The following is a 14,549-nucleotide window of genomic DNA, read 5'->3' as shown; positions in this document are numbered from 1 at the left end:
GCAAGTGATTTAACCTATAACAGTTCCCAACTCCAAGGGCCATTCCAAGAATGAAATCATATAATTATGTAAAGCATTGAGGACCAGCGTCTGGCATACAGCAAGGGCCAAATGCTGGCCAGCAGCAGCAAGGGCCAAATGCTGGCCAGCAGTCTGCACTATGCCTGGCCCTCTGGTCACAGGCTGTTTTGTGCTCCAGCATTTGGCAGGGAAGGCCAGCCACACCCCTTCGTTAATAACAATAATTACCAAGGTTCTCTGAATATGTTAGGTGTTTTGGTTAATGTGGTGAATTTGGAACACGGGAGAACTGATGCACAGGGAGGTTCTTGTTACTCACACGTGTCTTTCAAGGTCTCAAGGTTTGGGGCACATGACCAGCTGCCATAGCAGTCCAGGGCACTGGGGATTAAGACATGAGATCTAGTAGAACTGCCTGAGCCAAGATTGTCCGTGATAGGATATGGGGCTGGCTTCTGATTTCTGGGACTTTCAGGTACTTAAGACTGCTGGTTGTTTGTTAGATTAGGCTTTCTGAAGAGACAGTTCTTAGCAAATTTCCCCTTACCACTGCCTGAAACGTTAAAGCAAATAATCATTTTACTCTGATGATTTTACTTAGGGAGTATAAATTCATATGGAAAAACACAAATTTCCCCCTCAAATCACAAACTGCTAAAAAACTGGACAGTTTTAGAGAGTGCTAAACAAACAAATATTTCTCAAGGAAGTCTCACTCAACTTGTAAGAATCCAGGTAAAGGTGCTATGTTCCTGGCACACCCCAGGCTGGAAAAAGCCTCTCCCTCCCTTTGAGAGTGCAGGGTCCAGCTCTCAGGGGCCTCCCGTCACCTCAGAGCCCAGAGAATATTCCAGAAGACAAGGCCTTCGGGAAGTAGGTACAGCACTACTGTGTTTAGACAGTGCAGGCACTTGGGCTGAGTGGGTTGTGACCTGAAGCATTCCTGAGGCCCACCCCATTGGACATGGGGTACCCAGAGGAGGCTGAGGTGGGGTCTGTTGGGGATGCCCCTGCTTGCTCCTCCTCATCCTGAACCCGGCAGATGCAGTCACCACAGCCTGCCCACCCTGCCTCCTGCCCTGCTCTCCACATACCTACTGCCCCAGGCTTGGGGCCTTCAGTCTCTCACTCTCCAACCAGCTGCCTGGGAGAGCTTTCCCACTGTGTCCCTGCCTGCATACCGCCCACTGTAGCTTCTACCATCTATTTAGACCAGTAGTTCTTAACCGGCGGTGGTGGGGCGGGGGGGAGAGGGGTTCTGGTCATGCAGGAGACACTTGGTGCTGTTGAGAGAAGCTTTTTTGTTGTTACAAGAGGAGAGGGCAGGTGGGGAGGGGTAGCTAGCATGGTGTGCTACTGGCAACCAACGAGCAAGGCCAGGGATACTGCTAAACATCCTACATGCACAGGGCAGCTCCCACCGCAGGGACGGCCCAGCCCCAAATGTCAGCAGTGCTGATGCTGAGGAATCCTGACCTGATAAAGGCCAGATGCCAAGCAGTGGCTTTAGGTCTCACGCCACAGACTGAAGGTGAACAGCAAGGAGCATCTCCAGGGGTTCAGCTGTGATTGACTACGTGTAAGACTCTGGGAAAAAAGTCCCACTGCGTTGAAAAACTGTTCCCAAATCACCATTTTAAACACACCAAACTAAACGAATTAGTAACATATAATGCATTTAGAACAGCATGCCACACATTAGAAGAAGCAAAGGGTATGCCATACTCCTTCTAGCCTCCATGCATTAGTGTACTCTGTTCCCTGTGTCCTAAATGCCTTTCCTCCCTTCCTTTACCTGGGAAAAAAACCCTGCACCTTCAAGCCAGCTCCAGAGTCACTGTACCTACCACTCCACTCTGGAAAGGAGTGGTCACCCTATCCTTCCTGTCCCCATTGCACGTAGGGCCCCTGTCACACTGCTTAACTTTCTGTAGTCATCTCTGCCATCCTTGTCCTGCTGGGGAGAGGCAGAAACCAGTTCCCGGGGTTCAGGGCTGATGATAGCCACAGGAGAGGGCCACAGCTGGAGCAAAGCAGGGAGACAGAGAGGCAGACAGAGACAGTGGACTCTGTAGGCTTCGGGAAGTAGCAGGTCCTCCCTGCACAAGCCCTGGCTTAGCCTCCACAGGGCTGTGGGAAAGGGGCAGGACACTCCTGGATTGGGCCCCACAGAGCCAGTTCTGCTGCAGTGCTGCCAGACCAGGGCCTTAGCCTTGACTTTCAAAGGGACTTCTTTGGTGTTTCCTCCATGCAGGCCACAGCTCTGCATGGCTCCGGGCCCCCTTCACACTAGCCGCCTCTGGGCCATGGGCTGTCTCCATCCCTCCCGTGTCCATCCCTCCCGTGACCCTGCTTATGACCACTTCTACCAGCAATCATGGCTCCACCGTGCACAGCGGGCAAACTAAATCACATGCGTCCCAGGTGATACGCTAGGATGTGAGAGAGCACCTCTGTGGGGTTCCTTCCAAACACGCACAACCTGAACGTAGTCAGGAACAAAGAGCAGACTGACCCAAAGAGTGCATTGGGACACAGACAACTCGGGTTCTTCAAAAACCCCTAGAAGCAGGGCAACAAAGTACAGGGTCAGAACCTCCCCAGAATCCTTCAGCAGGGAGAGGTTTTAAAAGACAGTATCGGGCCACCTGGGGAAAATCTGAAAGCAGGCTGTGTCTTAGACGGACTTCGGGTTTCTTGAGAGAGAATCACATTGTGGTTGTAGAGGAGGATGTCTTTGTTGCTGGGTGCACACACTGAAGTGCTGGTGTCACTGGCGTTCCACAGCTACCATGCAGATGGTTTGGCACACACAGAAAGCCAAGGTGACAACATGTTAACAACCGTGAAATCCAAGGGAATATGCGTATTCAATAAACTATTCTTCCAACTTCTCAGTGCAGTTCAAAGTATTTGAAAAGTTGGGTGGGGAAATAACCCATCTTATTGAAGCCGCCAAGGCCCCGAAAGGTTAATATTCTAGCCAGGATTCCAACTCACGTCTGGCCAACTCCAAAGCTCTTGTTCTTTGAAGGTCCCCTGCTTCCACCTCCTAGTGGGGGGGGGGGGGGGCGAGGGGGCGGGGGCAGGAATTGCCAAGCATGTACCAACCTCAGCCCTGCCAGTATCTTTCAGTAAAAGTCAATTTGGGCCTGGCGGGGGCCACTCTTGAGGTGGCTGGTTCAGAGCACTGATGAAGCCCCAAGGACAGGTTACTGAGGTTGCCCAAGAATCTGTGCCAGACAGTGTCTACAGTTGCGTCTGGGTGGGTGGGGAGAGCACATTTTAAAGGAAAAGAAAACCAGTTTCATTTCAAACCCCAGAGGGAACACACAACTAATGGCCTATTGTGCAAGGGCCTATTTATGGGAACACAACAATGCCCACAGCCTCAGGATTTCTTGAGGCCCCTCCCTTTGGCAACAAGACGAGTTTTCACTTTTCCTCTTTGCTGGATTTCCAGAAGCCTCTCCACGGAACGGTGACCATGAGAAATGCCCACTTCCATCTGGGGACTTCGGGGTCTGCTGGGTGGGTCATCTGGCTCCTCTAAGCCTCAGTGTACCCTTCAGAGAAATGGGATGGGGGCGGCAGGAGGATGGAGAGGCAGTGCCTTAAGGACCTGGCCCCAAAAGAAGCTAGACATGGTGGCCCCATTTGAGAACTGGGAGATTTCATGTAAAAACCCAGACCTTCAGTCTCTCTTGAAAAATGTGAAGACTTGATTGCACTGTGGCCGTGCTGCGGACCAGCAACACCTGTGTAGAGTGGAGTGGTAGCAGCTTGCTGGGACATGGCAGCCTCAGCTCCATTGCCCCACCTGGAAGGGCCTGTGTTTCCAGGCCTGGGTGTCCACACACGGCAGGCAGATCAGGGCATCTTTGTACACTGGCCTAAATCTCACAGCACCCCAAGACTGGATCATTACACCCCCTCCTCATTCATCAAATGCAACAGAGGCTCTGAAGGCAGTGAGCTGCCCCACTGTATCCAGGGATCACTATCTACAACATAGATGGTCGGTTGATTCTTAAATGCTGCTTTCTTAAAAACAAAAGGCAAAAAACTTCATTAATTTTCGTTTATAGGGGCACCTGGGTGGCTCAGTGGTTGAGTATCTGCTTTTCGCTCAGGGCATGATCTTGAGGTCTTGGGATGGAGTCCCGCGTCGGGCTCCTTGCAGGGAGTCTGCTTCTCCCTCTGCTATGTCTCTGCCTCTCTCTGTGCGTCTCTCATGAATAAATAAGTAAAATCTTAAAAAAAAAATTGTTTATACAGGAGGCACTTTTGGGACCATCTGCCATAACCTGCTACAGCTGGAGATGGGACCAGGGCCTCGGCTGGGTGGTGGCAATGCCCTGGCCCAGCCTAAGGGCAGCAGGGCCATACTCAGACATTTTGAATTGCATGAAACTTGCTCCACAGGAAGTCCTGGAAGCTCCGCTCTCCCAGCTGATGGCAGGAGGAGGGACCAACAGGTACATACATGCAGGCAGCTGGAGGCCCAGCTCTACTCCCCCGTTTCCAGGGCTCACCTGAGCCGCCAGCCAGCTCCTAACAGGGTAGGCCTGTAGAAGAGCAGCTGGTGCAGGGCTGCCTTGCCTTCCTGATGGGGTGAAGTGCCAAGACAAGGGACTCTTTCTGTTGTCCTGGCTTTGCTGTGTCTGATGGAGCCAGGGATATGGCCAAGCAGGTGACAGACATGGCTCCAGGCATGTTGCTAAGCTTGTCTTAGGGCCTTGTTTCCAAGGCTTAGTCTCCCTCCCCATAACATCTGATAGGGACATAAGCAAGAAGCTGGTCCCAGCTTCTGGATTCAGGGCCGAGGACTGGTCCATGGTGCCAGTCTTGCAGCATCTGTGAGCTAGGCCCATGGAAAGAGTTCATGGCTCTGCCTTGCAGGGTAAGAATGTGCTCCGGGTGGTCTGGAGAGCTACCTTTCTGCTATGTTAGACCTATGTTCATCCTTCCAGACATGGTGAGAACAGGGCTGTGACACCCTAGGGGGCACCAGGAGTTTTGGCTCCAATCTGGGAAAGCTGAGTATGGGCTTATTTGGCTCCTAGCCACCTCTAGGTACACCCTCCTGCCCCATGCAGCAGTACTTCTCTCAGTGGACTCAGGCCTCCAGCTGTACTCCCTCCAAGCCATTCCCTCCTTCCCCAGGGAGGAACCTTGGGACTATGCTGGGTCCCCACTAAGTGCCTCACCTGCAGGCCTGACTCCATGAGCCAGAGCTGGCCCGTGAGGCCCTCAGACGTGGCTCTGGCTTGTGGCCCTCCCTGCTGCAATCCTCAAAGGCACCCAAACACAGCCTTCTCCTTCCCTTGTGGTTGTCCTGGGGAAGTCCACTGATAGGGTCAGCCTTCTTTTCCAATATTACCTCCTCTGGGAAGCCTTCCTGGATTCCCATGCACATGACACAGGCCTGACTATCACTGTGTACTGCAGCAGCCTTCTGCCTCCCTGCTTTCTCTATGGCCTTCCTCAAACCATTCTCCAGAGGGTAGCCAGAGGGATCGCTTAAAAATGCAAATCAAATCAAGTCAGTCTTTCACTTAAGACCTGCTTTTGGTGGCTTCCCATAGACCCAAACTCCTACTGTGGTTCCTGGCCATGTCTCTGATGACATCTCCCTGCATCTGCCCAGCTTGCTCATGCCCTTCGAGGGTAGTCCCCTCATGGTCCCATGGCCCTTTGTGAACTCCTGAGAGGCACAGCTTGGCATCATCACAGGGTCACTGCTGCTTCCCTGTTGTCCATTCCTCTGACACACATCTGTGAATTGTAGTCCGGGGCCTTGGGAAGAGCATGTGCATGGGGTGGGAGCTGGGTGGGGTGGGGCATGGCTCTTTGAGCCTCACCTGTTACAGAGATGACAATACTCCTTCCTAGGGTTGACAGGAAGATGACTTTTCATACATCGCATCAAGGGACCTGCTGCAATGGAAATTTGATGTTGTATCCTATCACCGGCCCTCTGACAATTCCTCTCTGCATTAGAGGGTAGAGAGGAACAGCCTCCTAGGGCTCACCAGATTCCATGTGGTGGCCCCTGCCTGCTCATGTCACCACCCATTGGTTTCCTGGGTCCATTATCCCTGAAGATGCCGATCTTTTCTGCCTTAGAGCTTCACTCAGGCCTGTCCTTGCTGGGACACCGCCCCCACTCTGCTTGAAGGACTCCTACTCATCCTCCAGGGCCCCGGGATACCATGCCACTGCCACAGGAAGCCTTCCTAACCCCAGAGTTAATCTTGCTCTATACTCTCACAGCACCGCACACCTTCTCTGCACAGCTTGATGAAGGCTGCCAAGTGGAAATGCTTGGGAGATGCATTTGCCAATGCCATGGGCTGAACAGCCCCCAGATTCACATGTTGAACTCCTAACCCCATGCACCTCAGGATATGACTGTATTTGGAGAGAGGGACTTTAAAAGGGGTGATTAAGGTAAAATGAGATCACATGGGCACACCTTAATCCAATCTGACCAGTGCCCTTGTAAGAAAAGGGAATTAGGACAGAGATACGAAGAGATGTGTGGCCGTATGAAGAGACAGGGAGAAGACAGCCATCTGCAAGCCAAGGAGCGAGGCTGCTAAAGAAACCAGCCCCACTGACACCTTGATCCTGGACTTCTAGCCTCCAGAACAGAGAGGATAAGTGTTCTTGTTTTAAGTCATGCGGCCTGTGTTATTTATTACAGCAGCCCCAAAAGACTCTCACATCTAACCATGCTGCAAACCTCATGAGAACAGAGGTCACTGTGGTCCTTCTACAGCCTGGCACAAGGATGACACATAGGAGGGGCTCAAACACCCATTGTTGAATAGATGAATGATCAGCTATGAACTCCTAGAGCACATCTTCGTGGAGCCTGTGTGCCCAAAACCTGGCACTGCTGCTGATACAAGAAGGTGAGAGTAAAGAGCCAGAAAAGGGGGAGTGCATGTGTGCCAGGCGACTGGCCAGCTGGCCACCTCTGAGCTGGAACGGTGAGGTGTGCAGTGAGTCAGTGTGTGCCCCAGCCACTACCGGGCTTAGCCCCAGTCCTCCTCCCTCTGCCATGTCACCTTAGGCAAGTTGCTTGGGCTCCGTACTGGTTTGCGTCAATCCTCTGTGAAATGCACGTGCTGCCAGGCCCACCTCCTCGGGCTGCTGGGAGGGTGGAGTGGTTTGCTTACATGAGGGCATGCTCCCTGATGCAGAGCGAGAGCTCCAGAGCAGCTGCTGCCTGTGCCACTGCTGTCATCACCCACTGTGGGTCCTGCCTTCTGCTTTCCTGGAGGGCTGCTGTCCCTGCTGTGGGTCTTCATGCTGCACACTCTCCAGGCGACCCCACTCCCTCTGGCTGCTGGCTCCTCTGGCTTCAGACAACATTCCTGGACAGCTCTTAGAAGCCATGTGCCTAATGTTTCACCAATTACCTGCTCAGTCCAAGGGGGACACCTGGGATTCTGTTTTCAATCAGAAAGGTAATGTCTAATCCTTGTTTTTGACCAAATGCAAAGTGCCTTCCAGGGTCAATAAATGGGGAGGGGGCCTGGTAGCAGAGCCAATCTCAAAGTGAAAGATGGTAACTCCCCTTTCTCTGCCGTAGGGGCAGGGCCTTTGGTGGGCACGTGAGACCCCAGGTAAGAGGAGGTGCCTGGTAGGTGAAAACAACACACAACCATTGCTACCATTCACAAAGGCCTTGTCATGAGTCAGATACTGTGGCCAGAGCTTAATGATCTAATCTTTACTCCCTGCTTGAAGGTCAGAATCATTCCCTGGTGTTAGCACTGAGGGGCCGAAGCTCCAAGTGGGGATGGCCTGCTGCAATCAAAAATGGCTGCTTGTCTCTGCAGGCCATGCCCTGTACTGTGCCAAGGGACTCTCCAAAGAACTGGGCCTCCAGCACTTACAGCCCTGGCCTAGTCCACCTAACCCTCCTAGGCTGACCTGAGCACTGAGAGCCAGGGATGCAGAAGAGGTGGTGCTGCACTACTGGGTGCTCAAGCTAAGGATGGAGCACCCCAGGACTCTCCCTCCACAGTCAGTGTTCAGGATCTCCCTCCATCTAACACATTCCAGGACTTGAACAGGGCCTGGCACCTGAAGGGCCTGATAAACAGCTGACGAGAGACAGATGAATGGAGGTTCAGGGCTGCCCCAGAGTCCTGGGACACAAAAGGGAGGCTGTTTTGGCACACGGGTGTTAGGGCAGTCTGCCTGAACTGAGTCCTGGGAAAGAGTTTCTGAGAAAAGAGCCAGCAGGGAGGGCCTCTGAGCCTCTCGTTCCTGGTAGCTGCTGTGAGTCTCCCTGTGGACTGGACAGGCAGGCAGAGACTTGGGGCTCTTACTGATTGTGTAGCTGTGATCAAGGGGCCTCAGTTTCCCCAGCTGCAGAATGGAAAAGAGCTAGAAGAGACTCCTTCCTTTCTGCTCTGGCTTCCTTCTGCACAAGTGCTCTGGGCAGTACCAAAAAGGAGCACCAAGCGGTGGTCCAGAGTCAGGTGTACCTCCACAGAGAGGCACTGGTTTGTGTCTGCAGAGTGGTCCAGGCAGTGAGAGAGGCATAAGGCCCTGGGAGCAGGTGAGGTGAGCATTCCCGCAGCCACGGTAGAGGGGCAGAAAACGGAGCCCAGAGCAGGCCGCCAGGGCCTGGACTGGGATAGCACACCAAAGCCCTGGACACCTGGAGCTGGTTTCGGGGGGCAGAGCTGGAGCCAGGGTGGCCTAGGGACCCTCCTCAGAACACCTATCAGAGGTGAGCTGGCAGTGGTTCTCCAGGTATGCAACCTCTCAGGCCCACTGCTCAAGAGTCCGTCAAGCAGAATGGCTACAATAGTTCCCTTCTCCCTCACCACCCGAGGGACATAGCTGCATGTTCTCCCCTCCCCACCAGCCCTGCACGTGAGGAGCCAGGGCTCAGGGAGAGTGGTGGGCAGAGTGGTCGGCAGGGTGATGTGGCAGGGTGAGAGTGGTCAGCAGGGTGATGTGGGCCCAATCCCACTCTGACGTGTCCTATTATAGAATGCTGGGCAAGTTCACTGCTTATCTTCCAGGTCTCAGTGTCTTCATCTGTGAAATGGTGATACTCCAATGCCATGGGTGCCAACCTTTCTGGGGGCTTCATGGGGTCCCCCTCAGACAGCTGTCATGGCTCCTGAGTGACGCTCCTCCTGAAGAGCAGTAAGCAGAAGTTCCTTCTGGGTTCTTACTGCAAGTACAACTCCATACATTTCTTTTTTTCTTTTCTCATCTGTCTAGAGTCATTTAGTTGTGATTAGTAATAGCTGAAAGGGTATTAAAGATCACCCAAATGTGATGATCCTCAGTGTGAGTTAGCAGGACCCAAGACCTCTGTTTTGGGGTCTGATTGAGAACCTGGCTGCCCCACAGCAAGGTCAACTTCCTGACACGTACGAGGAGTGCTGGTCTCGGCAGGTGGGACAGGCCCATGGAGAGGATGAGGTCCTCAGTGGCCTCTGGTGGCTGTAGTTCTCAATAATTGCTGTTCTGGCTCTTCCAAGGTGAGTGTCTACTTGGAGCTCTGTGACATGGTCAGTTTCATTTGTGAGTTGTGTGGTCACCTGACTAGAGGCAGTGATACACATTACACCAGTGGTACCTGGAGCCTAGGGTTCTCTGGTGACAAGGCTGTAAGCTGCATGCACACTACAGACCATCCTCACCTATGCTACTAGCACAGACTACATTCAGTCCTCCCCAAACTGGCAGGTCCAGGAGCACCTTATGGGAGATGGGCCACTCAAAAAGCTTTCCATGTCATATCAACCTACTGTGTAATTTTAGGTTTCTGAGGCATTGTTTTGGAAGATACAATTGCATGCATATGTTCACCTTCTCCCCTAGAGTCAGTAAGAAGTGGCAGTCATGAGGGACAAGTGCCTTCCTCCCCTTTGCTCTTCTCTGCCAGGAATTCATCAAGGAGCTCATTTCCCCTGCAGAGTGGGGTATGTGGGGCTGACAGCAGCTATGGCTCCAGCTCACCTACTGGGCTGCTTCTCAGAGCAGGAGCTGGTGCTGGGACGCTGGGGTGGAGAGGAGGGCAGGAACAGCAGGACAGTACTTGCCAAGGTGAGCAGTGGCAGCCCAGGCCAGGCCACCTAGCACAAGGGGCTCTCCGACCACACGTGGACCCCATGGCATCCAGTTCTCTGAGACTGCAACTCTTTTCTTGTGGCTGGCGGGTCAGGCAGGGGCTGACCACCCAAATAGACTATGAGTAAGTCCCCTCTCAGTTCCCAAGGGCCTTCTGGAGATGGAGGAGACTAACCTGGTTCCATGATGAAGCAGCACTTGGAAGCAGAGACACTATGCTACGGGTAGGATCCTCAGGAGGAAATTCAACTCTGGTTGCAAAGTCCTCCACTGCTCTCTGTAGTAATGCGACCCAGTGGGTGTCTAGCTCATCTTGCAGGGCCTCCCAGCCTCCCAGGACTGACAAATGGAGGCCACTTTTTTGAAGGGAGCAGCTATTAAACATCAGACTTTCCAAATCTAAGACTTTCTGGGTCAGCCAGCGTTTTGGATGTCAGGATGGGGCTGTCCCACCAGCCCAGCCCCCCTGATTTCTGAGAGTATCTTGAGGGGGAAGCAATGGGCTTAGTGTCAATTCCCTATCTCAGAGTCCAGTGTCTATGGCAGGCCACCATAGTCCCCACTACTCTCTACTGCTGGCTACCTGGCCCTGTCGGCATCTGGCCCTGCCACCTGAGGTGAGAGGCCCCAGGGAGCACCCAGGCCTGGTGGTCAGGGGCAGATGGGAGGACAGCCAGATGATCTTTAGTCCAATCCCCTTTCCCTCACTGTGCTGCCCTGCAGAGCTAGCATCAAGGCTCATAGGCCACATTTGACCCCAGCCCCACCCACAATCTGTGGGCTGGGACAGCTCCTTTGAGCTGTTCCTGCTCTGGGAGCCTTAAATCGTGCAAGGCCAAAATCCTCAGCCTCCACACTCTGGCACATCCAGCTTGAGGCCAGCAATGCTCCTCCTCCTCCACCTGGCACTGGGTGTCTCAGGTTCACTGAAGATTCTTCTACAATTAATACCCTTCAAAAAGGTTAAAAGTAATTCTTTATGGAAGGAATCCACAGGAAAAGACAAGCAGGAGGAGGGTGAGCAGTGGGGTGGGTGGGATGAAGGAATCTGACCAGTTATATTTAATAAAAAGCTTAAAAGCCACAAACAGGAAGCAGACCTATTAAAAAGGCAACACTGACCTACAAAGGAATGTGAACTTGAGTCGACTGAAGCAGCGGTACTGTGTCTCCCTCCCTGTACTCCCACCCCAGCACCCAGGGCCCCCAAACAAGCCTCCTCTTGTACTCTGGCCTGTTCTGGGAACACCCTAACTCTGAGCTGGCCTTGGGCTAAAGGAAGGGAGCTGAGTGGAGCGTCGACATGATCCTACACACCCCCAAAAAGGAACAGACAGTGCTGTCCTTCCCTTGTCTGGACCAGCAGGGGGAGAGATGTATTCCAGGGTGCGGCTCCCCTAGCCCCAGGTAGCTCCCCTCCTATCCTCCTAGTAAGCCCCCACAGGTACAGGCCCAGGGCTCTGGGAATGGAGGTGTGGACCTTGGCCTGCCCCGTTCATGACCCATGTGTGCTCCTTGGAAGCTGAAGCAGAGCAGCGTGGACACTGGTTTGGTTGAGGTAATGACCAGATCAGTGGAGAGGACAGGACAGGAGCTTGAAGTGTTCCTTCCCTTGATGTCAGTGGGGCTCCCTCCTTCCCTTTGGTCAGGGCTGTAGTCAAGGGTTACCTCCTCAGAGAGGTCTTTCTTGATTGCCTGTCCATAGGCACACACACAGTGATTCTCTTCCTCTCCCTGCTTTACTTTTTCTGCGAGGTATAGTACTCACTGAATGTATTCCCACCTGTCCCCTCCCCCAAGCACCACAGCCTGCCTGGTGTGCGGTAGGACCTCCAAAAGATGGGTATGGGGTAAGTGCAGGAGTGATGGAAGAGAGGGCTGAATGAAAGAGATCCAAGGGCTCTCTTCCCAAGAACAATTGCACCCCCTTGATCCTGCCATGGACAAGTCCCAACTCAGATTGTGCAGAAGCTCAGCACCTACTGGTCTCCACTGGGCAAAAACATAGGTGGCAACTCATATTCTGGGAAACCATACTGGCTACTGGGGCAGTATGTCAGGCCCCTGGTGGTCTCTCTCACCAACTCTTCCTCCAAAGCACCTATCAGATCAATATCGGTACTGCATTTCACAGACAAGGTGGGTAATTCATCCAAGGTCAGCCCTGTGTGGTAACAGTGGAGCAGGAGCTCAGACTCACACTCTGACCCTGGCTCAGAACAGAGGCTGATTCCAAACCAGGCACTTCCAGGACCCACCCTGGCTCTCCAACCAAAAGCCTGTGGGACCAGAGGCCATGATGTTGAGTGGGCTGGGCCCTGTGTGTCAGCTCAGGCAGGCTGAGCATCCTGAGCCAAGGAGCACTGTCCATGCACTGTCTCCACCATCTCGCCATGTTTGCACAGTGCCTGCCAGTGGTAGGAAGCAACTGCACTCACCAGGGATGTGGATCTTGAACTTGCCACTCTGGCCGAAGGCGCTGTCAATGATCCCCAGCTCCCCAGTGGACAGGTGTACCTTGAGGCCCACGAAGAGCTGGATGTTGGTCTCCTTTTTGAACAGGGAACGGCCGATCACGCTGTGGTCATCCATCACCTGTCCCCACACACCCAGCCCCAGAGAGAGCATCAGTGTGTGGAGGAGGCCAGATCTGCCGCTGCTACCATCCCCCTCCCCCCAACCCCTTACCTGGTGATTTGCCCATCTCACTGACAATGGAACACACTGGAGCTACGTGGAGACCAGCCCTCATCACCACCATGACTTCTATTGAGCAGCCAGGCCCCCTACTAGAGCTTTATGTGGATCACACTTAGCACTACGGCAGCAGCAGGAGGGAGGCACAGCAGTCAGGCCATCCATCTAAGGTCACAGAACTCCCAGGGCTAAGGGAGCTCAGAATCCACAATCGCCCTACCAGTACCTGCCTCTCCACGGCCACTGCACCCTGCCTGTCCCCGAGCACTTGGCTAATGATGGCTGGCAGCACTCCTGAGGAAAGCTTGCATGGGCATCCCAGGTTGAGAGGAGGACATCCACTCTTGGAACCTGAGAGGAGGACATCCACTCTTGAACCTGCAGCAAGGCTTTCTAGAACTCACCTCACCCTCTCCCTGGTTTTCCTTCCTAGCAGTGTCTGAGAACCCAGGCTCTGCTCCTCCAGCTCAGTACACACATATGTATTTCAGCCACAGCTTTCCTCACTTTGTCAGAGCCTCTTCCTGGCCTGGCCCACATCTACTCTACAGCCCCACTGTGCCCTCTGAATGATGCCCTCCTACCTCGATCCTGGCAGAAGCCCCATCTTCCTTGGCTGCCCCCTGGCCAGACCCTCTGCTGCTGAACCTATGCCCCTCGCCTATTCATGGAGGCCCAGGCTGACAAAAGGGACATGTGTGTGCATAAAAAAGCCAACCTGGAGAGCCCTGATTTCAGCATGAGCTATGTTCACCTTGAACCTCTCCCCAAGGATTGAGCACAGGGAAGGCTGAAGTGTCACTCTCCCCTCCTGTGGCCTCTGGCAGCTCAACATACTCCCCTCAGGGAAGGTGGCATGGCTCCTTCCATGGCACCTAAAGCCCCCACCAGGTAGCCTCCCCTCCCCTGCCCTGCCCAGCTCCTTTGCAGGGCCCATGCCAGGAAGGTGCCAGGCCTCCGAGTCAAAGAAAGAGAAAAAGGGGCACGTGCGCGCGTGTGTCTATGCGCGCATGGGCGCACGTTACGGACTAGACCCTCTCCCAGATGATCTCAGAAGGTCTAACACAGAGCTTCTTCCTGAGATTTGCTGCTACTTTGGAGCAGAACTCCTGCTCCATCTGGCATCTAGCATGCTGGGTCCCACACAGCTGCCACCGGGGAAATGGGGGAGGCTTCCTTTTGCTCTCCAGGCCCTGTGCACTGGCCTGGGTTCTTTTGGGGACCGGGGTCGAGTCTGAGCTGGAGCTAGCCCAGGCAGCACTGTGGAGGCCAGAAGCACTGCCAATGGTGGGACTTGCCACCTCCATGTCCTCTCCTCCTGAGGCTGAGCCTCATGGGGGAACCCCTGTGGGCTGTACTGTCCTCAACCTCAGAAACATCTCACTTCTGCCCAAGACGCCAAGATTTGGCTAAGGGCCCCAGATGGATTGTTTTGAAAGGCAGAAACTGTCCCATTTACCCTAAAACCCTTTTAGAAAAACATATCCTATTCTATTTGATTCATAGTGCCAGATAAAAGGTACTTGCATTCCTCCTCTCCCCAGTGATGGATGAATCGGATACAAATAACGATAAGAATAATCATTTCCACTTGCACAGCCCTTTATAATTCACAAATCTCATTCCCACACATGAACTCCTCCTCGTCCTTCAGGACTCAGCTCTGCAGAGCTCCCCTGTGGGTTGGCTTGCTGTGGGCTCTGACCCATCTGTGGGTG

The 14,549-nt window shown here is 53.6% G+C and overlaps 1 protein-coding gene across 10 annotated transcripts in view; it reads right to left on the bottom strand.

Moving 5' to 3' along the window:
• EEFSEC (eukaryotic elongation factor, selenocysteine-tRNA specific) overlaps positions 1–14,549 on the bottom strand; it is a 266,239-nt gene that overhangs the window by 33,467 nt on the left and 218,223 nt on the right. For 5 of the 10 annotated variants that reach the window (XM_025448186.3, XM_025448145.3, XM_025448169.3 and 2 more), the window contains 2 exons: positions 12,573–12,729; positions 5,886–5,961 (listed from right to left, as the gene is read on the bottom strand). The exons of 1 other annotated variant lie outside the window; for it this stretch is intronic. In XM_025448186.3, the coding sequence (XP_025303971.1) occupies positions 5,886–5,961; positions 12,573–12,729 (233 nt within the window). Of the gene's footprint in view, positions 1–2,608; positions 2,809–5,885; positions 5,962–12,572; positions 12,730–14,549 lie in introns of those variants that run through there. 4 more of the 10 variants (XM_025448151.3, XM_025448155.3, XM_025448176.3 and 1 more) reach the window with 2 other exon arrangements.

The sequence above is a fragment of the Canis lupus genome, chromosome 20 (assembly GCF_003254725.2).
Source record: "Canis lupus dingo isolate Sandy chromosome 20, ASM325472v2, whole genome shotgun sequence".
NCBI classification, from domain to species: Eukaryota; Metazoa; Chordata; class Mammalia; order Carnivora; family Canidae; genus Canis; species Canis lupus.
This window is presented reverse-complemented; position numbering and strand designations above follow the sequence as displayed.